Source organism: Microcebus murinus, chromosome 5 (assembly GCF_040939455.1).
Source record: "Microcebus murinus isolate Inina chromosome 5, M.murinus_Inina_mat1.0, whole genome shotgun sequence".
NCBI classification, from domain to species: Eukaryota; Metazoa; Chordata; class Mammalia; order Primates; family Cheirogaleidae; genus Microcebus; species Microcebus murinus.
In genome coordinates this window covers 9,136,420-9,160,735 of record NC_134108.1, presented here as the reverse complement: position 1 = coordinate 9,160,735, position 24,316 = coordinate 9,136,420, and the positions used below count along the sequence as shown (strand labels likewise).

Here is a 24,316-nt window from a genome sequence, read left to right as displayed (position 1 = left end):
GGGAAGGCTTTGTCTTGTGTTGGTATTGGAGGTGACGCCTGCTGGCTTCACAGAGTGAGTTAAAAACTGCCTCTTCCCCGTCTGCCTTGTGAAGGCTTGTGAAGAACTGGTGTTAATTCTTCTTTAAAGATTTGGAAGAACTCACCAGTAAAGCCTAGAGCTTTCTTTGTGGGTAGTTTTTCATTGCAAATTCACTGTCTACTTATTATATAGATCTAGTCAGATTTTTCTATTTCTTCTTGGGTCAGTTTAAGTAGTATGTGTCTTTCTAGGAATTTATCCATTTCATCTAAGTTAGCTAATTTGTTGGCATTGTCTCATCTGTCTCGCATCAATATTGTTTTATTATAAAAATAGATGAAAGGAGGAAAACATAAACACTGAAAAAGTTAGATAGAAAATGAGTAGTTTGTGAAAGCAGAGGGAAAGAGAAGTAACCAAAGACGCTAGTGAGAATAAAGAAGTACTTGGAGTCAGTCCTAAAGGGGAAACGTTGGCATTTTGCATTTTTTAAACATTCTAGGAGCCACTTGCAACTGCCCCAGCCGAGAGACCCAGAGGCTCTGGCAAAGAGAATTGCAGCAGGTTATGTATCCCGCACTGTTGCTTTGCTTTCTCCCTCTTTGAGTAATATTGGGGCCAAGAGAAATGTACATACCCTGCAATTTCTAGAAATTGTCAACACGTGTAAAAAACAAGCTAAAATATTTCGAGTCTAACAATAAAACTAATTCTTAGGGGCATTTGGAACATTCCCTTCCTTTGACTTGGGTAGGCTGCCTGTACCAGACATCCTAACCAAGACTACCCCAGAATGAGCCAGCACATCGTGACCAGCAGTGCCTGGCTAAAAGGGACCCACAGCCCGGCAGGTTTTCCGGTCTCTGATGGAGTGACAGCCACCCAGGGCATTTGTCCACCCTCTGCTCCTCGGAAAGCTGTGTCATCACTAAGAGCGATTGGTTCAGCAAAGTGCCAAGCAATCTGTCATCCTCCTTTTTACTTATTTATTTCATTTTTCTGGACATTGTTAGAGCTCACAGTCAATAAAACAGTTCTTGTGTTCCAATCCCCAATTAGACAGACGTGACAACGAATACACAAATCCGTGAATGTTGACTTAGCCAGGATCAACAAGGTGAATTGCAAGCCATTCTAAGAATGGAACCAAGTTTATTTGGTGTGGAGCATACTGTGTGGTCAAGTGGGTCTCTGCTGAGGTTTGTCACTTGTTACACTTGGCAGAGTGTTGCTGATACTGATCCCGTCGTGGCAAGGATCATCTCACGTAATCTCTACGACAACCTGCAAGATAGCCTCATTTTATGAAGAATGAAACTGAGACTGTAAAATATTCAGTAACTTGCTCAGAGTCACACAGCTAGAGAGTGAAGGCCTGAGTGCTTTCCACTGCATGTTGTGTTTCCGTGTTAAAAGCCCTCAAGTTGGTGTCAGATGATCCTCTTCAGACCTGGCCCTTATTGTCTGGGAGCTGCGGAGATAACTTACTACAATCCGGTTTTCTTGGCTTGGGACGCTCCTTAGAGTCAGCACTGATAGCTGAGTCCAATTAAATCAGAATCCCAGGAAGGGGCCAAAGCATTGGTATAATCGTACCACTGCACTCCAGCCTGGGCAACATAGTGAGAACCCTGTCTCTACAAAAAAAAATTTTTAAACTTAGCCGGGCATAGTGGTGCCATGCTTCTGTAGTCCCTGCTACTCTGGAGGCTGAGGTGGAAGGCTCTCCAGAACTCTCGTTCGAGGCTGCAGTGAGCTATGATCGCCCCACTGCACTTACACTCCAGCCTGGACAACAGAGCAAGACTCTGCTGTCTCTTAAAAAACAAAAACCTGAAGTCAGTTTGGCTCAACTAACACTTGATCTATTCAGAGAAACGAGTATATGGAGGATTTCAACAGAATGTGCTAGGATTTGCAAGATGGTGGGGTAAGATAGGGAGGGGGCCAAAAAGTGAACTGGGTTTCAAACAAAGTTTTCTGGAGGAGGTAACATCTGAGCTAAATATTAAAAGATAAGTTGCAATGAATTCACCACCCAAAGGTGGGAAGGGTGCTGCAAGGGGAGCAGATGCAGAATCGTAGACACATATGGGGTGAAACTGCTTGGCGTTTGCAGGGAGCAGGGACGACAGTGTTAGGAGAGCATGGGTTGCAAAGCTGGGATTCCAAGGAGCTAAGGCAGGATGGGAAATGCACAAAAGGCCTTGGGCGCCGTATAACCGGCTTGGACTTAGTTCTGCAAACGGCAGGGAGCCGCTGCAGAGCCCAATTCAGGGAGTGATGCCATCACACTTTCATCTGGAGTGGACGAGGCTGGCAGTGGTGGAGGGGGCCTGGGGCGCCGTGTGGGGCAGAGAGGGAGGCAAGGAGGACAGAAGAAGCCCTGGCAGGAGGCCTGGTGGCAGAGGAGGTGCAGGAAGAGGCGATTTGAGGATTAAGTCTTCATGGAGAGCCCAGCAGGGGAGCCGGGATGATCAGACCCCTCACCACTGGGAAACTCAGGGGAGGGGCAAGTTAGGGAGGAGCTGATATAGGCAGGTTGAATTGGGGTGCCCACGGATACCTGAGGGTGGTGGGTGGCTGCCTGGTGGGGAACTGGATGGAAAGCTCAGGGAAGGTTTGCTTCCCTGTGTTGATGAAGAAATGATGTGGTTGGTAGAAATTCACTTTGAAATAATGGAGGTGTGAATTAATTTTATCAGTTATTCTAGAACTATCAGTCACTCTGGCATTTAAAAAGAAATTATAAGACTTGCTATGTTTTTCATCTGAGATACTAATCTGAGCTCATCTCACATGCTGGAAGATTATTTTTTGAAATCAGCATTTATTATATATCTTTCTCTCTACCCACCTCTGCCAGCTGTGCCCCCACCAAGTTGAAGCGAGTTTCTTGGTCCAATTGGACCCTAGTGAGGACAATTGAATAGGATAATCCTGGCAGATAACCGAAGCACAGGCTTTGCACATAGAGAGATTTAAGTACTCACAGCAGTGGGAATGGCAGGGAGCAGAGCCCCTGGGCTGGCACTCACAGGCTCTGACGCTTTGGGCTGCATGATCTTGGGTCTGTATTAAGATCCCTTAATCCCAAAAGCCTTAAATTCCTAAACTGTAAAATGAAAGAGATCATGACATTCCCCTCCCTGGGCTGTGGTTAGAACTGACTGAGATCCTGTCTGTTTCCTCTTCCCATCACAAGTTTATAACACAGCTGGGAGAAAAAGAGTTTGTGCAGAGAAAAATAAAATAAAATAAATATATATAACACAGGGTTGGCCCTGCCCTGGGCCAACGTGTGTGCACGTGTGTGCAAACTCCCCTCGGAGGGGCTCGCTCGTGGCAGGTTCTTAAGAAACACTTGCTTCTTCCTGTCTTCTTTCCCTGTCCTTTCCATCCTCCAGTCTTGCCTCATCTGCAAAAAGCTCTACCCTGGATGTGGAACCAGGAACTGGAGGGAAGGAGTTTTTCTCTGGTGCAGTGACCTGACAACACGGCTTCATGAATTAAGGGCCTTGGTTGGATCAAACCAATCTGTGGGCCAAGAGGCCGAGGTCACGGCGCTCTGTCCGTTGTGCGCTGCAGGCAAGCGCCTGTGTGCTTGGCCAGGAGGGACTATCAAACATTTTAAGACCTAGAAAAAAAATTATAAGCTTTAAAACATGAAAAGAAAACTGCAAAATCAAAATTAATAAATGTTTAATGTCTATGAGACACATGAATATGTCAACTTCATTAATTGTTAAATTTAGCACTTATGAAAATTTTATGACAGTTTAGAAATGATTTGTAGGTTGGGCTTTTTCTCACTTCATAAGAATTCCCAAGCACACTTAGGATTGCACAGAAATCATTACCAATTAGACAGGAAGTTGCTCACAGACAGATAAATTTAAAAGACTAACTGACTTGGAGTCCCGTGCCCCTTCTACCACGCACGCTGCCTTCGCTCTGAGAGACCCGGTTGACGCTCTGCTTGCAGCTGGGAGAAATCCTTTTGGGCCCAAGGCTGCTGCCCACTGGCAGAGCGCCCCACGCATGTGAGAACGTCCTCAGGAGAGGATGAGGAGTGCTCTATGCGGTCCCACAAGTCTGAACCAGGACCAGAGGGTGGGCCGAGGATTTGGGTCTCACTCGATCCAAGAGGGGAATTCTGGGCACCCAGAGCTCGTGGCAGACAGGCGTCGCCACCCCAGGGACACAAGGCGAGGAGGGCAGGGGAGCACCTCCCAGTGATGTTGGACAGAGGGTTTCAGCATAGCGGGAAGGGCTGGACCTGGACCTTTAGGGTCCCAGTGCAAATCCAGCCCACTGCGTCTTGTCAAAGGGCCAGTATCACCGTGCCAGATAATGTCCGAGTCTACTGTACATCTACAAGCCATCTGAGCACCTAGAGAATGGGCCTTGCTATTGTTTCAGTTGCTCTTTATGGGCTTCTGTGCTCTAAGTACCAGGCTACCTGGACCTTGGGAAGAGGACACAGTTATGCGCAAGTAGGGCTGGCACTAAGCAGAACGTGAACTTGGTGCACTCCACCCGACAGCTGTGACTATAGAATTGTGGTCCCCCCTCTCTGCACAGCATCCTCTCTTCTCTAATGTCCTGCCCTACAGTCCCAGCCACTTTAGCTTTGTCACACTCCGATCTCTGTTTTCTCCACTGAGCAGCAGTACTGTGGTTTGCTCAGACTCCAGCTCTATGCCACAGTTTGGAAATTTTCCCCAAGAAAAGAATGGGTGGAACATGGGGCTCACCTTATGAGTTTTCCTTCTCTCAGGGATTGCAATCTTGCATTGTCTGTTGTGCACTACTTAATATCTTTTGCCTCCTGTATTTTGGCCCGTTTCATGTACTCCAACGTATTCAATGTAGTTATCCATCATTCCTGGGAGTAGAAGCTTTGTCTCTAGGATTAGGGGACATGTTGCAGCCAGTGTTGCCGTATGCTCCAGATACACCTTTTAGCTATTCGCTCTACCAACTATAAATACTGAATTAGCCATGGAATCCGAGACATGTGGAGACATTTATATTTAGCACCAGACTCAGCATGTTCATTTGCAAAGGAAAGAAAGCCTGGAGAGAAAAGAGGCCCTAGGTATCTTTGGTCAAATTTTTGCCTATCATTTTATTTCAAGACCAATGTTCAGATCAGAAAACGTCTTTTCTGAATAATAGAGCAAGTGCTCCTAGGGAAATACGCATTGTTTTAGAAATTAGATATAAAGGCTTTATAATTATAAGTCTTAGATAAGCACCCTGATATTACAGTTCAAAAAATTTAGATAAATATTGATAGAAAGCTCATCAAAGTACCCACTGAGGTCTTAGTCATTATCTCAAAAATAGGAGAATTCATTGTTGGCTTGTCATCTCACTCAAGCTGGGGTGGGGGTGGTTATTTAGTGCCTACAAGATCTTCTCTCTACTATAAATTCTCAAGGAAAAAAATGTTAGAGAAGTAACAAGGTGACATCTAAAGCAATAAAATGATGCATTTGACCCCAAATACAAGCTTTTACCATCGGAGCTCTTATGAAATTCTGAGAGCCACACTGGGAGTGTGTGCAAATAACCCCGTGCTAACTGAGGATCACATTTTCGTTGTTTCCAGTTTCCTCATTATTGGCTTTTATTATAACCTAACGTTGAGGTTCTGTCTGTGTCAGTGTGTGTATGCACAGTCACGACATCTACTTAGGGTCGGCTCTTTGGTGTGCATATCTCATTTGATTGTCAAATAATTTAATTTCTGTGTAGCACTCGGGTCAGAGTTCATATCTAGCACTTATAGCTCCAAAGATCCTTTGGGATCACATGCGAAATACAAAGATAGTAACATGGTACGTAGTTGTTGGAATTATTTTTTAGAATATCATTTACTATATTTACTTAATCTAATATTTTAAATCCCCCTTAATCCAGTACCAAAACAAGACTAAACCAGCAGTTGCATGATTTATTAAACTAGTATTGCAGAAGAACTCTTCATACATAATCTGAAAAATCAAATAGAGTCGGGAAAAATAACTGAAGCTTAAGTGATAATGTTAAAAGAATGCAAAGAGGCCGGCGCGGTGGCTCATGCCTGTAATCCTAGCACTCTGGGAGGCCGAGGCGGGCAGATCGCTCAAGGTCAGGAGTTTGAAACCAGCCTGAGCAAGAGGGAGACCCCGTCTCTACTAAAAATAGAAACAGATTAATTGGCCAAATAAAAAAATTAGCCGAGCATGGTGGCACATGCCTGTAGTCCCAGCTACTCGGGAGGCTGAGGCAGGAGGATCGCTTGAGCCCAGGAGATTGAGGTTGCTGTGAGCTAGGCTGATGCCACTGCACTCTAGCACGGGCAACAGAGTGAGACTCTATCTCAAAAAAAAAAAAGAATGCAAAGAAACTTTCCTCCCAAGCTGCATGTACATTCTAGGTGGACTTTAGAAGCTTGTGCTGTTTTTTGTGACTGTAAATGAGCTTTCACAAGGCCCCAGAACTGGGCTTCACGGACAAGCAGGAATGAGCAGTGCACAGCTCTAATACTTTTGACAGAATGGGAGCAAGAGAAATAATTTCATTCATTCCTAATTTGTATACAAACCATCTAGAAGACTCTCAGCTCTGCTTTTAGCAGCATCTGTACACTAGGTTTTTTTCAGACAAAAATTAGCTAGGGTAAAATAAAATGTATTCCAGCATGAGCCGTTTCATGTGAAAATCTGCAGAGACAAAAAGTAAACAATCTGTATGGCGTTTTTAAATTGTAACAGTAAGTACTAATGCGTATGATAGTACTAACGTCGGGCAGTAAATCAGCCGTCGCGGTGACTTATTGCAACTATGGCCAAAGCTCCAGCACTCCAGACAGCGGCGTTTTTATGCTGCCAGCAGAAAGGTCTTTTTTCATCGACCCTCTTACCAGAGATCAAGCTTTTATTCCATTAGTATTCAGCATTTCACCAGTCTTTTACCTTAAAAAGTGGCCATTTTACACGATTCGACCTAATATTTGATAAATATGAACTTTTAAAGGGTTGTTTTGGAATGAAAACATGCGTTTCTCAATTTGCTGTTCATAGGAGAGGGACTGTCACTGTCAGATATCTGAGTGCTGCACTCTGTTTCCTTAAGGTTACATAACCGGTTAAGTCGATTCAAAGGTACCCAGTGGCTTCCTGGTGTCTGCTGGAATAAACGCACAGCCTCCAAATTGTAAGAGAAAAAGCGAGCGGTGATGGCTCCCTCTGCCGGTGGAAGATAAAAGAGTCCTCAGATGGAAAGCCAGGAAGGAGGGTGGTGGAGTTAAAAAAGGATCAAAGTGAGAGAAAAGAGAGAAGTAGGAAGAGAAGCAGAAAGAGAACATGGGGGAGGGGGAAGGAGAAATGAGAGGAAAATCAATGAAAAGAAAAGATGGAAAGAGGAGAAGACAGTCGGCAAGGCCAGACAGCAAGAAAGCTAAGTAGAAAAATCAACAAGAAATGGGCAAATGAGAATTAGTAGCAAAGGCTAAAAACAAAAAAAAAAAGAAGAGATGTTAAGCATACATTTCATGGCTCATATCCACAGTAACCCTGAGAGTATTGGCCATTTCCCCCCGGGAGATGCTCAAACAGGGACCCTGACTATGAAGGTCATCAGCCCATCCTTCTTGGAATTTTGGCAGTGTGGAAAAATGAGGAAATACTCTCTCTTTTTCTTAAATAGCAGACATCCCTGAATCATTTTATATCTGAGTTTTTTCTAAGAAGGGGATGTTTAAAACAGGCAAAGTTATGAGCATTTTATGAGAATCATAAATTCCATCGGGAAAAGTCACAGCATTGAATATGCAAGAGTCCTGTGGTCTCCCACGCCAGCGCCTCCATGAGCCCACAGGAGGTTGCCATGGGCAGCACCCTGCAGGGCAGACCATGGTCCTGGCGTGCCCCAAATGGACTGGCCTTCTAAACGGAAATCGGTCCGAATGTGGCAAACTATTTTCAAGCCACAGGCTATGATACAAGCAGCCCGTCCTGCCAGCACAAGCTCTTGGAAACTCAACAGACCGCTGTTGGTGACCACTGTACCTGAGAAGGTTCTCATGGGTGCCCACAAGCTCTTTGCCGGGCTTAGGGGGGAGGCAGGTGATCAGGGAAGAGGAAAGGGGCAACCGATGGAGGTGCCAAGTGGAATATTGGACAAGGAGGACAAGGAGGGGGAGCAAGAGACGAAAGACAAAGAGGCTGTGGGATGAGGAGAGCCCACGGCTCCCCTCAGGCTCCTCTCCTGTGACCTTGAACATCTCTTCCTGCTCTATTCTCCACCATATTTTTCTGTGAGACCTTAGGAGCCAGTCAGAAGTAATCAGGCAGATCCCCAAAATAGAATTTGCCAATTAGTTTTCAATAAAAAAGGCTTTGTTCAGGTCAACAGAGACGAGCAAATCTAATTTGTAATTTCCTTGTTCCTTGGAGCTGGGGATGTTGTGTGGACAGAAAGTACTAGAATGAGTGAAGGCTCCAGAGGGGAGGGCGGGAAGCGAGACGCCCGCCGTCACCCGGGAGGCTGGGCTGTGGCGCGGGCTGGGGGCCCCCAGCTGCAGCAGCGCGGTGTCTCTGCCAGCGAGAATACGCACGGCGATGTTCGTGACGCATCCTCTGCAAGCACGGTCTATCCACACCCTGGCATCGTCTCCAGAAGACGGATGTTTAATCAGCAAGGCTGCTCTTTCCCCGCCGCTGCCCTGGCGAGGCTGAGCCACGTCTCGAATAAGCTGACAGCATCGGCGTGCGTGACAACCTGCACAGACCTTGGCTGTCTGCGGCCTGACAGCCCCTTGCTCAGCACCACCCCGCAGAAAGGGCCTGCGCCCAGGGCGGAAACTCCCTGCAGCTGCGTGGTCCCCCGCCCAACAGTTTAAAGGGTTGTTAATGCTCAACAGTCAGCCCCTTCCAAGCACTTTTTAATGGCCTTTGCCCCCCAGCTCCTGGGGTTTTGGGGTTCCAGTGATGGGGATGAAGTGATAGAAAAGTGGTGATCTTCACTGAGATTTGCTTCCCCTCCTTAAAGCTCCACTATGAGCTTTACTCTGGCCTGGAACCAAGGTCTTTGAATTTCTAACATCTGCAAATTCCTTAGGGGCTGCTGCCCCTCAAAGTTCTCCTCTAGGCCTGGGGCCGGCGTAGGGCATGGCCCACCACCTGTGGTTTAGAAAGGAACCCATGCGGCTTGGAGCAGATGAAATAAACGCCCAGGGATTTGCAGGCGAACTCTCTCCCTCCCCTTAAGGCCGGTTCTGCCGCCGGTTTCCCTGGACGGCAGGTGTGTGGCGGCAGGCCTGGGTGTGCCGCTGGTCCGGAAGAGGCTGCAGTGCCTCAGTCACACGGCCGTTGGTGTGTGGTTCTTTAGGAACTCTAGCATTCTGAAAAAGAGGAGGGGACAATAAGCCAAGTAACGTTCTTTTAAGCGCCTGCCGTGCGTCCGATGTGCAACAGTGGAAAGAGGTTTATCCCAGCTTCGAATCCTGGCTCCATCCCTTGCTTTCGTCTGTAAGCTGTTGAGCAAGCCCCCGCCCCAGCTCAGCACCAGGGCCTTCTTTTGTAAAGAGGGAACACATGCTTGTTCCAAGAACTTCTGAAGAAATGGAGGGAGCGCCCAGCCTGCTGCTTGAACGCAGAGGCACGATACGCTCACCTGTTATCCATCCTGGTCCTCCTCCTTCCCACAGAAACGCTGCCTCTGAACCTCACTAAGGAGGGACTGCGCCGGCGCAGGTGTGGCACTTCCACGGCCTCTGAAGTCTGTCCCAGCTGTTCTGACACTCGCCCGTGGTCCAGGGAGAGGGTGTGCAGAGATATCAGGGCTCCCCATCCCATACGCTGGAAATGTCTTATGCTACTGTCTTTGCCCCAGGATTCCAGTCAAACAAAAGGCACAAGATATATGTAACATGGCTTAAGAACACTTAGAAGAAAAGGAACTGTCTCCTCAAATGTTGGCATGATCAAACCACAGAAGCTCAATGGATGGTTCTTAAAGCTGATAATTTACCATTTCTAGGCTTTTACAGAACAGTTCGGTCAGACTGTCCAGGGCTTCTGCTACCCCTATATTTTCTTTTCTTTCTGTGGTAAAATAGACATAAAATTTACCATTTTAGCCATTTTTAAGTGCACACCTCAGTGGTATCAAGTCATATTCCTGTTGTTTTGCAACCACCACACCGTCCTTCTCCAGGGCTCCTTCCCCTTCCCCAGCAGAAACTGCACACCCATGAAACACTGAACCCCCCCCCCACGCCCAGCCCCGGCACCCCCCGGTCGACTTTCTCTCTACGCCACTCGGCTGCTCTGGGGCTCTCATGTATCAGTGGAATCACACAGTATTTGTCTTTCTGTGGCTGGCTTGTTTTATTTGGCGTGGCGTCCTCGAGGGCCGCCCCTACTGCGGCGTGTGTCAGACTTCCCTTCCCTCCTAAGGCTCAAGAACCCTCCGTGTGTGCAGGTGGCACATTTGTCTGCCCATTCACCCAGCAGGGGACACTCGGGCTGCTGTCACCTTTAGACTTACTGTGAATAATGCTGCTATGAACATGGGTGTACAGGTCCCTGTGTTTTTAAAATGATGCAGTAAAAATGGGCCGAGTGTGGTGGCTGACACCTGTAATCCTAGCACTCTGGGAGGCCGAGGCGGGCAGATCGCTCAAGGTCAGGAGTTTGAAACCAGCCTGAGCAAGAGCGAGACCCCCGTCTCTACTAAAAATAGAAACAAATTAATTGGCCAACTAAAAATATATTAAAAAAACTAGCCAGACATGGTGGTGCATGCCTGTAGTCCCAGCTACTTGGGAGGCTGAGACAGAAGGATCGCTTGAGCCCAGGAGTTTGAGGCTGCTATGAGCTAGGCTGACACAACAGCACTCTAGCCCAGGCAACAGAGCGACACTCTGTCTCAAAAAAAAAAAAAAAAGAAAAAAACCATGATATGGTAAAAATGGTTTTCAACATACAGGAAAGTAGCCTCAGACTGCCATAGGTGGTCAAAGCCCATAACTGTACATGGGATTTTTAAAAATTACATCCTCTAAGTTGGGAAGGAAGGCCATGGGCACCACAGCCTGTTACTCCCTGGAGGTGTTCGAGTGGGTCATTTAGGAGCCAGGTGTTGGTATTTGCCAGGTGCTGGGTGTCTCCCCAGCTGCTCAGGGCTACTGTGCGCGCTCCCTGCCTGGACTGACTGAGGTGTCACTAACGGTTTCTCTCTTCTCACACCTGCCCTCCCCTCCCCCGCCCCTCCCGCCCCCACCTTCTCTCTGCTGCCTCCTGCTGCTCTCCAGTGTGACCAAGACCAGTGCATTCAGAGCACCAAATTCGTTTTGCAGGCCGCGGCCACGCCCCTGCTGCAGAGCGAGCCCAGCCTCACCAGCGACGAGCTGCACCTGCCCGGCAAGCCCGGCCTGGGCACGCCCTGTGCCAGCCTGACGCTGGGCCCGCCCACGCCGCCCTCCTCCATGCCCAACCTGGCCGCCGAGGCCGCGCTGGCCGACGTCCTGCCCCGCAAGGAGGACCTCGTGGCGCACCAGTTCCTGACCCCGGATGAGGCGCCCTCGCCGCCCGGGCTGCTGGCGGCGGGCAGCCCCCTGGCGCACAGCCGCACGGTGCACGTGCTGGGCCTGGCCAGCCAGGACTCGCTGCACGAGGACTCCGTGCGCGGCCTGGTGAAGCTCAGCTCCGTGTGACCCGCCTGGGCCCGGGCTGGGGGCAGCGCCCTTCTCCCCACCGAGTGCCGCAGACCAGGTGACGACAGCCCCGGGGCCGAGGCGACAGCCCCGGGTCCAGGGTGCAGAGAGCCCTCGGAGAGTGGACGGAGCCCCCGCTGATGGCAGAGGGCGGCGGGACCCAGATGCTTAGCGCTTGGTTTTATTCGGATTTTCTTCCCCACCCTGAGCGCTTTGACAGAGATGAAAACAGAGAAGCAGCTTTTTTCAGATGCTCGGAACCTCAAGGGAGGGCCTGGGCACGGGGCAGCCTCCGGGCCTGGCATTGGAGCCGGGAAGAGCAGACGCTGCCTGGGCGTTACACGGCCGTCTGCTGGCCTTGTGACAGACACAGGGAGGTGGCCGGACTGAAATCGCACTTAAGTGTTATGCTACTAATATTTGAAATAGACACGCCATTCCATTTGTTAATCAAAACAACAAAAAAACATGACGGGGAAAAGCGAGCAGGTGTGGATCTGCATGCCACACTGCCGTCTGTGCTCCAGTGGTGTTGGTATTCCAAAGGAAGTGCTGCTCTCTCTCTCTTTCCTTTCTTTTTTTGATTTTGTGAATTTTCCTGTGCTGTTCTGTTGGAAGACAGTACAACAAGCCGAGACTGATGGACAGTGTCGCCACTCGTCTGCCTCTGGGCTGAGGCGACTGTGGGCAAGTGGCTGGGCTGCAGGGGGTGGCCGGGGTCCAACCAGGGTCACTCACCTCTGTGCAGCAGGTAGACGAGGCTGTGTGTTGTGCGGCCCCACCAGAGACTTCACCTCCTTGTGTGATGGAACTTCCCGTGGACAGCCAATAAAATGACGTCCTCCGTTGTTTTGGGTCTGTGTACAGTTATCCTTAAAACACAGTCATCTGGAGGGTCCGGGAGAGTTTGTTTTTACTGAAGTATCCCTAGCAAGAAATGGTCCCAGAACAACCCAAAATCAAATTTTTGAATTGGGAGATAGGTATAGGATGATTTTCTAGACAAGAGACTAGCTTTCCATCAGGTTCTTTTGTTCTTTAATCATCTCTTTCTGACACAGTCTTGCGGAATTTGCTGTACATTTGCAGACGGCCATGTAGTAGTTAATCTGTGGTCAGTGCAAGGGAGGGGGTGTCCAGGGAGAAGGGGTGCTGCCTGGCCGTCCTCTGGGCTCCACGCTGTGTTAATGTGTCACCAAACATGTAAGCAAAACTTGAGGTCTTAGTAAAGGTGTTAAAAAACGAGGAGGAGAAACCAGCCTAAAGTTTGGGCTGAGAACATGTAGACTGTCATTCTTACATGGATGCTAATCAGAATGGAATTAATAAAATTGTCACCTCATTTACTTTCATTTATCACCTAGGAAGGACCTGGCTTTGTACTTAGGAAGTAAGACACTTTGGAGGTACCTGCAGGGTACTCAGCAACTTCTCTCCTGGCTTCTTTGCAGGTGATAAATCTAACAGCCAAATCTACTCAAGTTCAAAATCATGCTCTTATTCCTTATGACCGTATGAAAGACAAGATGCATTGATCATTGATACAAGAAACCCCAAATGACTTGCATTTATGGAAAAAGGCTGTCTCTCCTGGGAAGGAATTGCCATTTTATATAAAAGGAAAAGAAAGAAGAAAAGAAAAAGAAAAAAAAGCAGTTTTCAAGTCTTATTTGGAACAAAGGCAATTCACAGATCAAAAAATAATTTATGCTGCAAAAACCTGCAGAATTCTTGCATTATGATATATTTGAGCTATGTTTATTTTCCATACTGCATGCATGTATAGAAAATGGAAAAGGTAAACCATGTGTAGTCATGTTTTATTTTCAGGACCACCTAACCGCTTGTGTCCACTTGTAAGTTATAATGAGCGGGACACACCCAGGCACGCTCGCCGTCACCAACACACAGGGATTCTCCTTGCACTCGCTGCCTGTGAGCACAAAGTGACAGCCCCACAAAGGAGCTTCCACAGCCTCCCACATTGTCTCTGCCCCTTGCCTCCCCACATTCTCTCCCCAGACGCCCCAGGAGGGAGTATCCCTGATGGGAAGGGTGCTCAGAGGGTGGCCGTGAGCCTGGCTCAGCATGTGTGGCCCGGTCCACTCCCAGTTTCCTCTGCTAGAAGACAGAGACAATGGTCTGTAGAGCCCTTTCATGCCCAACATTTCCTAATTCAATGGTTGCTGATTTCCTACGACCAGCCCTTCTTCCCACCTCATTATGGAAAAACCCAAGAAGCGAGGGTCATTATTCACGTGCCCTCACACAATGACTATTTACTCAATATTTATTATCAATTCCCTCGGCCCTGTCTCTGTGGCTATGTGGCATCATGTATCGAAGCAAGGATTGGGAATTTGGTGACACAAATCAAGGCTATTCAGGGTCAAGAGGGAGATTAACTTGAACAGGCCAATTTGCTGAGACAATGTTTTATTAATTGTCTTGAAACCGGAGAGATGCCCATGGCCCTGTCCGTGCTCCCAGGGGCTCCCCGCTCTGTGGGGTGGAGGGCCGGGCTGGGGTGACTTGCTCAGGGAGGCGATGGCTCTGCCTCTCCCATCGCAGATAGGTACGTACACAGGTGGCGAGTGGCTCCAGCCAGCCTCGGCTGAGTAGACCTTGATGTTTCTAAGTTCTTTCCGTGTGTTGCCCATTGACTGCATGCTAGCTATAAAAAATAAGATAAATATTTTACCATGCTATTAAAGCTTGGGCCATCATCACACACACAAGCACACACACTCGCACACTCACTCTGTTGTTTAAGAATTCATCGGCTCCCATTTTCCCAGGAGCGCGCCAGGGGACCGCGGGCTTCCCGGCGCTGGGCACTGGAAGGCTGAGCTTAGCCTGAGTGCCCTGGTCCCTGGGCTGGGGGGACGGAGCAGGTGGGTGGCAGACAGACTGCGTCTGGGAGCGCCGATGACACGTCACTCTGTGCCTGCGCGTGTACATAACATGTCATGTTTTCAGAAATATGTATGCCAGCATCTGGGCGGTGCCCAGGAGAGAGGTGCTCACGCCACCTCTCCAATGTGGTTGTTCCAGCCTGTGAGAAGGGGGCCAACCACGTAGCTGTTCTGGCCCATAACAGCCCAAAGGAGGAGGCTTTCCGCCGCACCCCTGCGTGCGCTGCGGCCTTCACCTCTTGTGTCTCAGGTTGCTGACTCGGCTCCCAAAGGAGAGGAAAACCCCCCTTTTAGGGGCCTTGTTCCTGCCGAGACCTGACGGGTCGGCCCTCTGGTGCTGTGAAAGCCCCCGGGCCCAGGGCTTCTCATCTGATTCAACAGCAAGAAAAATGAATTGGCCAAAATCAGCAGTGGGTGCCCTTGGCCCCGGGGCTTGTGATGGCATCTCCTGGAACGTGCTAGAACCTGAGCCACTCAGAGGCTGCGAAGGGCACACCCTGGCGGGCCGCTCCTGAGGGTCTCGGGCCTCTCTGCCCACCCCGGCAAAGGCTTCTCTGTAACTTCACCGCCCCGGTCCGCGCTCAGCAGCAAGCCGTCCGGTTCGTGCCAGGAACCCACTGTTCTCACCCTCGGCTTGGGGCTTTTGAAGTTCGTTGGAAGGTATCCTTAATATTACCTTTGAATATTTAAAGGATTTAGTAGGAATCTTTCCAGCAGTAGTTGTCCTTCGTTCCCCCCCAAGAGTACACTGTTGAGCCCACTTCGCTGTTGACCAGGTAACAAAGAATAAAGGGGAGCAAATGTGAAATATACCTTCTAGTTAATGCCTTACAACTGTCTGAAAGCTGAGCCTAAATCAAATCAATGTTTACATTTTTTATTAAATCCGTATGGGGTTGGGAGTCTAGCATATTCTTGTCCAAATGAGTGAGACCTTCAAATAAGTTCACCTTCCCCCCCTACACCCCACCCCCGGTCCCTCTGCCGGCTCTGGAGGGCTGTGTGCCCCATCCTGTGCTGTTCCGAGGAACCTCACAAGAAAGAAAAACTGCCTCCCTCTCCCTCTCATGAGAATAAGTTATTGAAATAGTAAGTGATCTCAAGTGTCATTTTCTTTCAGATAAATGTCAAAGATGCTAATAATTTTGTAAATCAGTTCATCCTCTGTCCGTTTGCCCATTGTGCCTGGTCTTGATGATGCAGCCGAGAAGGATTTTCAACATCTAGGTGGTTAGCACGTTAATCCGGCCATAAAAAATAATTGGGAGACTGAAGAGTAGATTGTTTCTGCCACAAAACTAGATAAATGGCTTCAACTGGAATTATTTTTCAATCTCATAAACCCCAGGAATTACATACAGAGTGGATCGGGAAGCAGCTGAGCATCTGGTGCTACTGCAGAGACTTCCTGTCGGTTGTAGAATTTTTAAAGGAAGCTTGGTATGGATGGTGAGGATAGGAATGAACAGCTCTTAATTGCCCTCGATATTTTAAGATATGTAAACCAATAGGCCACATGGCATGTCCAAGGAGACATGTTTTCTGGGTTCTGCATGAACAGAGATGGTTTTAGCATACAGTGAAAAAAAAAAAAAAAAAAGGTTGAAGCCTTGCTAACCTTTGCCCAGAGCATTCTGGGTTGTATTTGTAGTAGTTGCAAATACCAAATACCAATAGTTGCAATTTTGACATAAGAAAGTAAAAAAAAAGAATTTTAAATTCTTAGTGAATTCAAAGCCCTAAATCTGAACAATGGTGAACGTGTGTACATAACATGTCATGTTTTCAGAAATATGTATGCTTATTCAAGTGCCTTTCATGTCTTAATCAATGTTTGCAGAATTGATCTTAAACCTGAAATGAATTAAGAAAACATTTTCCTCCTTCAATAAAAACTGCTAATGGCATAAAATGTAAATTTCAGTCTTTATAAGGTCAATATTGCCCAGGTCAACAAGATGTAAAGACTAGTAGGATCGCCTTGGGCTCAGGGAATATGCACTGTGTAGACAGCCATTTGTATAAGAGTGTGGATTTTCTGATCACAGATATCCAGACTGGTGTCCTCCAGCTGTGGTTCTCAACTTTTTTGTTTCATGAGTAACTATAGAGCAATGCAGAAATTCAACCCCCCTAATCCGCTTGCTCTATGTTCCACCTTCTGTCCCCCCACTTCCCAAGGACACCTCTCCCTTCCGGAACATACAGGACCTCAGCTAGGGACCTCGCGAAGGGAACCTGGTCACCTCCAGACACGTCTGCTCCCCTGCGACGTGGCACTTCCTCGTGACCAACAGGGTTCTTCTGTGTATTTCCAGGAACTGATGCGTGAGCTTCCAGCCGACACGGCTGAGCTATTTCTAAATTCCATATTAGTAAAAGGAAGGGACTGGCATTTGTTTCCGCCAAACACCTCCGTATCAGTTCGCAGTGGGTGGCATCTGCTGCTGAGAATTATTCCTCAGGCCCTTTCTTCGGTGTCCTTCCCCCGCCAGGAAGGAGAATGAGTCACTGCGAGCAGTGGAGGGGGTGGTGCTTTATCTAAATCTAAGGGGGGAGCAGGAGATCTTTTTCTTTTTTTTCTTTTTCTTTTTTTTTTACAGCATCTACTTCCTTTTCTGTAACCCATGGTAACCAGCTGACTCCATCCAATGCTCACTGTTTCACGCAAGAGCCGGCGAGCGAGCACACAGATAACTGTGGACGACATCGGGAATCATTTGCCTGGGCTGGATTCTGGGTGGGTTTCGGAGTGGGCGCGGATGCTGACGCGCTTGAGAGCAGGTGGGCGACCTGTAGCGCTAGCACGACGCCCTCAAGTAACCCCAGAGCGAACACACGCCTAAGCGAGACGCATGCACACACCGAGAGAGCTCAGCGTGGATCCTTGCTACTAATCCACACGCCTGTGCCATCCCTGTGTCACACAAACACGGTGACAATAAGCAGTGGAGTATGAAAATCATAGGCTTTTAAAAAAAATTTTATGCCAAGAGATAAAGGGAGAAAACTCTCTGCTTAGTCTAGTCAGAGGACATGATGAGCTAGGAGCAGGTGACTGATCTGCAGACCTCGACCCCAGCCAGCCCCCAGAAGCTCGTCCTGGCCTGGGGTTCAGACACATAGGAATCTTGTTCAAGATCCCCCCCAGAGACAGGAAGTCACTTTAAAGACAGGTACCTAACACTGTCTCCCACTTCGGGGTGGGTGCCCTGAGTGGGTCATGAAACCAGTCTAGGGGTATAGACCCACACTCTTCTTTCTAGATGGATTGGCCAAGAACAGGAAGGTTAGAGTGGCGAGTGCCAGACCCTTTGCCTGTAACAAGGGGAAGCAACGTGCTGGGTCATGATATGCATACATTTTCTTGCCATAGTCAAAATGAAAATTTGAAAAACTGTTGATCTAGTTCACCCACTCCTGCCCGATCTTACCAGAGAGAACCCTGGAAACCAGAAAGCTGGGATGTCGTGTCCGAGGTCACAGCACTGGTAGGCACAGAGCTGGCACAGAGAGTGGGTCTGTGCTCCTCCGGCCATCACAGATAAAGAATAATTTTCACTTTTTTTTAAAAAGTATCCTATCCATTGCACATTAACAGTTCCATTAAATATGATAAAAAGCAAATTGCTAGAAAAGTATAATTTAAAACAGGCAAACAAAAGAAAAGCCTCGATATCAATATTTCATTATTAGACTTAATAGACATGCTGTGTCCAGTTGCTGTAGATGTTCCTAAACACACACATCGGCTGCCGCATTTATCCATAAGAAGCGGCCCACGGATGGGGCCGGTCAGCTCGCCACGCTCAGCAGCCCTGTGCGCAGTAGGCAGTACCCTGGCCATAGACAGGTCTGGCTTCCGCCCTGCGCTGCTGGGAGATCATCTCTAAGCCCTCGGAATGTTCTGCCTGATAAGAACACCTTTGCTCACCTGGCCCTGCCAGATCGTCTGTGCTGAGAAGGCGGTTTATGGCCACACGGCGTCCGCTCCGGCCCTGGAGGGGCCGGGAGCTGAGGTCAGCCGTGGAGATGGTGGGCATGTCTGCGTGAGTAACCCCCAATAAAACTCTGCACTTCTGGCCTGGGCGGGCCGCCCTGGTTGGCGGTATTCCGTGCACATTGACACAATCGCTGTGTGCACAGCCCCGCAGGGACAGGACCCCTGGACGCTCTGTGCGTGCCATCTCCAGACCCCGCCCAGGTGCCTCTTCCCTCTGTCGGATCCTTTCACTGTAATCAAACTGAGTAGAAGGGCTTTGCCGAGTTCTGTGAGTCCCCCTAGCGAATTATCAAGCCTGAGGGCGGCCTTGGAGACCGCAAAGCTTACAGTCGGTGTCGGAATCAAAGGCGGTCTCAGGACTCCCGCACTTCACACCCTGGCACAGCAGCGCCCACGCCGTGTCCCGAGGGACCCAGTGAGTCCCAAACCTGCAACCTGTCCCACCCCCAAGCCAGCACCCCTAACACGCCGTGGCGCCGCCACCCAGGGCTTCTCTAACGGGGCAAGTGCGTCATCTGAGGGCAGCAGGAGTCGGGCGCACTGCGATTTTAGCAAACTTTTTTTTTAATTATATGAACTGGTAAGGAGCAGAAAGCAGAGGGCAAGTGGGTTGCAGTGGGAGAATGTGGAGGAGCAGGCAGGATAAGTCGACCCTTGTAAAAGCCATCAGGGACCCGGACTAACTGGTTAGTTTAGAAAAAAACAGAAAATGCATTGCGTATACTTTGGTTTGCTCTTAACACTGTCAAACTCAACATGCTTAGAAATATACAAGATTAGGGAAAATAAAGAGGAGTATTTGGGAGTTTTGTCCTCCTACTTTTCTAGGGAAACTATAAAATCCTTAAAGGAATAAATTGTTCCTGAAAAATGTCAGGAGGTGTGCCAGGCTTTGGCATCCTAAGATGCCATCTGGGAGGAGGAGGCAGGGGTGCTTGGGTAGCGGGAGGCGTCCTGCAGCCTGCCGGGCCTGGGACCACACATCGTTTCCTCCACGCCACCCCTCGAGCCCACGCCACCTTCCTCCCGCTGTTTGGAGGCACAGCAGCTCGCTTGGCCGTGAACTGACAGCAGAGCCACACGCAGGGCTGAGGCTGGGCGTCTGTGGGGCACACATCGGAAGGCCTGTGTGCTCACCCGAGTGGATCCCCTTGCACAAGGTCTCGCTTCTGAGGTTCTTCAGGAACCGGAAAATACTGTCATGAAGGATGAAGGTCACGTGCTGACAAGAAACCAGGGACGTACTGCAGGTCCCGCAGGACTGAAGTAGCAGCCGAAAGCCTGGCTCTCTGTAACTCCCTACTCCTCCCGCCTCGCCTGTGCCCAAAGCCGATGGCGGCAGAGCAGGAGATACTGCCAACGTCCCTTAAGCCCCGGGCCTCAAATTTTGGGGGTGAGAGAATCACCTGGAAGGCGAGTGAGAACACAGGCTGCCGGGCCACCCTCGGACCTTCTCACTCGCAAGTCCGGGGCTGCGCGTCCGCATTTCTAGTAAGTTTCCAGGGGAGGTTGGCGTCCCTGGTTTGGGGTCGTACTTGAGAGCCACTGCTCTGAAGAGTGGCGGGTTGGTCTGTTTCCGGCAGAAGGGGAGAGAGCTGGCAGGAGGTCAGAGTGACAAAGAGCCCAGGGGAAGAGGCGGAGTCAACGGGATGGCCTCCAAAGCCACTTACCTCCCCACCGATGCCTGTGGCTCTGCGCTGGAGCTGTCCAATCACGGACGTGGCCACACCTCGCCATGGGGAAGCCAGACTGGGGGAAGACTCCACTTCCCCGTCTCTAACTGGGCGTCGAGCGACACAGGGGGCCACGCGTTGGCCAGGAGCTGAGAATCCAGGGCGAACCGCCCCAGGCCCTGGCTGCTGACTCCCTCAGGAGCTGAACGCCTTCCAACTACAAACCAGCAATGGCCCAGAGCAGAGGACAGTTCCTGCTCGGGCTGGAGGCAGCCCGTCCCCCAGTGCCGGGTGAGCAGGACTCGCACGGGCTGGTCACGCGCTTGCTGCGCCCAACTTGTCCCTGGAAGGATGTACAGCGAGTAAGGTCAAGGATGACCCGCTCCAGCTCTATGTTGTGCCTCCACCCTCTGCTCGCTGCATCTGTGGACCTTCTCTGGGATCATGGCACAGCCCAGAAGTCAGTTCTTACCCTGGGGCTCCAACACAGCCTGCTGCGCAGCCGGAGCAGAGACAGCAGCATTGAGAGAAAAGCCCTTCCGAGGCTGCTGTAAGCAAGACCCAGAGGGAAGGCAGCCGCGGCCTGTTCCGCCACAGGGAGAAGCGCTGGGGGCTCCGTGTGGACTGAGGGAGGAGACGCTCCAGGGGCGGAGGGCAATGGGAGAGGGCAGCCCGCCCCCCTCCGTGGGTGTTGGAGGGACGCCAGAGCAGAGGGACAGGAGCCAAGTCTAAGGAGATGGCCAGTCTCCCAGCTGGCCTGAGAGCAGCTCGGGGAAGTCAAGGCAAGTCAGGGAGCGGCAGAGAGACGGGACAGCCCTGTGGCCAGATCCCAGCCCCTCGCTCCAAGGCCCCAGACGGGCAGAGAAGCACAGCTGCACGTGTCCCGTGCCCCAGCCACGCCCGGGGGGCGGGAGGTGCCCGTGTCCAAAGCAGGACAAGGGTCCCCAACACCGGCATCTCCTGTTGGGGAAACGTCATCATGGCCGCAGTTTTGTAAGAAGGCAACTCTTTGCTGTCACGGGCACAAAACGTCCCCATCAAATGCGCAGATCTCTAAGGCCTGCCGAGGGAGCGGCGGCACCTTGGGGGCCGTGGAAGTCACGTCCCACAGAGGCCACAGAGCAGTGACCCAGCGCCAGGGCATCTGCCAGAGGACATCGAGACAAGCACATCCATGCAGCCCAAGGGGGAGAGGGAAGCTCTGACAGGTTAGAAATGCCTGACTTAGACCGGGCCGCCCTAGAAATGCCTGGACTCATTTTTCCTCCACAGCCTGGGGGCTCAGAGTTGGAAATTAAGTAGTTGCCAAAAACCGGATTTTTTACACCGAGGTTTGTGACTGTAAGATTTATCCTTGCCACAAAGAGGCGTGTGGTCCCTGGCCATGTGGAGTTTCTACGTCAGAAGTCTGCAGGGCCAACCAGGGTAAAAATGGCTCTTGCCCAGCCTCCAGCCTCCTCCCTGCTGGGCCACGCCATGGCCTCCAGCTGCTCCACCAGCTCCAGCTGCTCCACCACCTCCAGCTGCTCCACCACCTCCAGCTGCTCCACCACCTCCAGCTGCTCCACCACCTCCAGCTGCTCCACCACCTCCAACTGCTCCACCACCTCCAGCTGCTCCACCACCTCCAGCTGCTCCACCACCTCCAGCTGCTCCACCACCTCCAACTGCTCCACCACCTCCAGCTGCTCCACCACCTCCAGCTGCTCCACCAGCTCCAGCTGCTCCACCACCTCCAGCTGCTCCACCAGCTCCAGCTGCTCCACCACCTCCAGCTGCTCCCCAGCCTGGAGCCCTTCCCAGTGTCACTCCTGCCCTCAGCTCAAATCACTGTCAATCTCCTGGCAGCAGTGCCTTGTTTTTTCTACTCCTCCTAGCAGTTTTCGCTTCCTAACATTATATGATATATGATATTGAAGTTGTTCATATTGTGTCTTTCCTAATAGAATATAAATTCCATTTGAAAACAGGGACTGTCTTGAATACAGTGGTGATATATATTCTAGGTGCCTAGAGAACTCCCTGGCCCATAGTAGGTGCTCATATTTTTGGAATGGATGAAAGATCTTAATTTAGAGGAAACTCAACTTTGCAGCAAGCTGGCCGCTAGTCTGTCAAATGCACCCCCTCCCCCAGCGCTCTTTCCCCCCAGCTGTCCTGCCGAAGCTGCAGTTGCTGGCTTTGTCCTTTGTCCTTGGCTCCTCCTTGAGGAAGCCCAGCAAGATGTAATTTCCCTACTGATTTCAGACTAGCTTGAGAAATATCAATAGCCTGTGCTTGTGGGAAAGATCTTGCTTTTTTCTAGTTTATGGATTTTTAACACATTTGTCATAACTGCTTGGGCTTAATGATGTGTAAATGCTGCTAGCTAGTTTGTGTTCCTTAAAAAAAAATACAAGAAGCCAGCGGGGGGATGAGAAGAAATGGCATCTTCCGCTGTACTGCAAGAGGAGCAAGCCGTGGCCACCACCGCCCAACACGTGGGACTGCGCAGACAACTCACCGCGCTGCTGAGTGGCTGGTCAGTTGCCATGGTTGTTTACTCATCTGCCACCTGTCGTGGATTCAGGGTGGTGACAGCACAGTGGGCTGGGCAGCCCTTGGGTCCCCTCCTGCCCCTCCCCCAGCCTCCCCAACTGCTGCCACCTGGGTGTAAACAAAGACCCAGAAGGATGCCACTTTCGTGACCTCCGTTTCCTAACACATCATCCGTCCGTCCACTGGTGTGCAAGTCAAGGAGGGGGAAATAAATGGCCTTGAATCAGACTTTTAAAAGGAGTTTGTCAGCAGCTCTGGTCCCAGCTATGAGGAGTAAAGAGAGGAGGTCAACATTTCGCCTACAGTGAGATTGTGGATAATCCACAGCTGGGCCAGAGGCTTTCTCAGGGCAGGGATCTGCACGCTGTGGCAGTTATCAGAGTGGCTGACATCAGGGCAAGTGAGCCCACCTGTCTGCGGATCCCACCTTCCACACACCCAGTTCCCTCCCTCCTGTTGCTCCCTCGAGCCCATACCCCCAGCTGGCCCGAGATCCCCCTGGAAAGCAAACCCAGGCCTCTCTGTTCCCTGCTGGAACCCCAGATTCCTCATCCTCACACCCTAAACACCAGTGACCCTGAGATGCAGCTTTAGCTCCCGAGCCTTTGCCCACCCTCTGCCTGGAACCGCCGGCCCTCCCTGCCCGCCCTGTTTGTCTCCAGGCCCGGGGTGGTTGTCCATCCAGCCTTAACCTCGGGAGGCTCAGCGACCATCTCCTGCCCGCCTCCCTGTTGAGCCTCCCCTCCTCGCTGGGTAGCGCCCCCTTCCGTGGCTTCCCTCCCTGGGAACATGACACAATCTCCTCCCGCGTGCTCCCTAGTGCTGAGTGTCAGTCGCCCACCCGCCATCCTCCTGCACGAGGCTCTGAGCTCTTTGAGGCAGAGAGAGCGTCTTTTATCTGAGAACCCCCGGGTGCCGGGCACATACATAGTAGCCACTCAAAAAATATCTGATGATGAAGTGAATGACGAATGCATGAGTGGTTCTCTTACTCTCTCCTTTTATTCAAGATGATAGAACTGCAGCATCCAAAGTCGATACTTGAGATAATGCCCAAAATTTAATTAAGAAGAAACACTGGCCACACTACACACCTATTAGAATGTCAAAAACCCAAAACACAAACACCACCACATGCTGGTGAGGATGTGGAGCAATAGAAACTCTCATTCATTGCTGGGGGATTGCAAAATGGTATAGTCACTTTGGAAGTCAGTTTGACAGTTTCTTACAAAACTAAACATATTCTTACCATATGATCCAGCACACACACTCCTTGGTATTTATCCAAATGAATTGGGAACCTATGTCCACACAAAAACCTGAACACGGATGTTTATAGCAGCTTTATTCATAATTGCCAAAGCTTGGGAGCAACCAAGATATCCCTCAGTAGGTGAGTGGATAAATACACTGTGTTACGTGCAGACGAGGAGATATTATTCAATGCTAAAAA

At 50.2% G+C, this 24,316-nt stretch overlaps 1 protein-coding gene across 1 annotated transcript in view; it reads left to right on the top strand.

Annotated features, from left to right (window-relative positions):
• ZDHHC14 (zDHHC palmitoyltransferase 14) overlaps nt 1-22,573 on the top strand; it is a 254,045-nt gene extending 231,472 nt beyond the window's left edge. Inside the window, exon 9 of the mRNA XM_012759590.3 lies at nt 11,330-22,573. Coding sequence (XP_012615044.1) covers nt 11,330-11,731 — 402 coding nt within the window. The 3' untranslated portion in view covers nt 11,732-22,573. The remainder of the gene's footprint in view (nt 1-11,329) is intronic.
• Nucleotides 22,574-24,316: the final 1,743 nt, after the last annotated feature.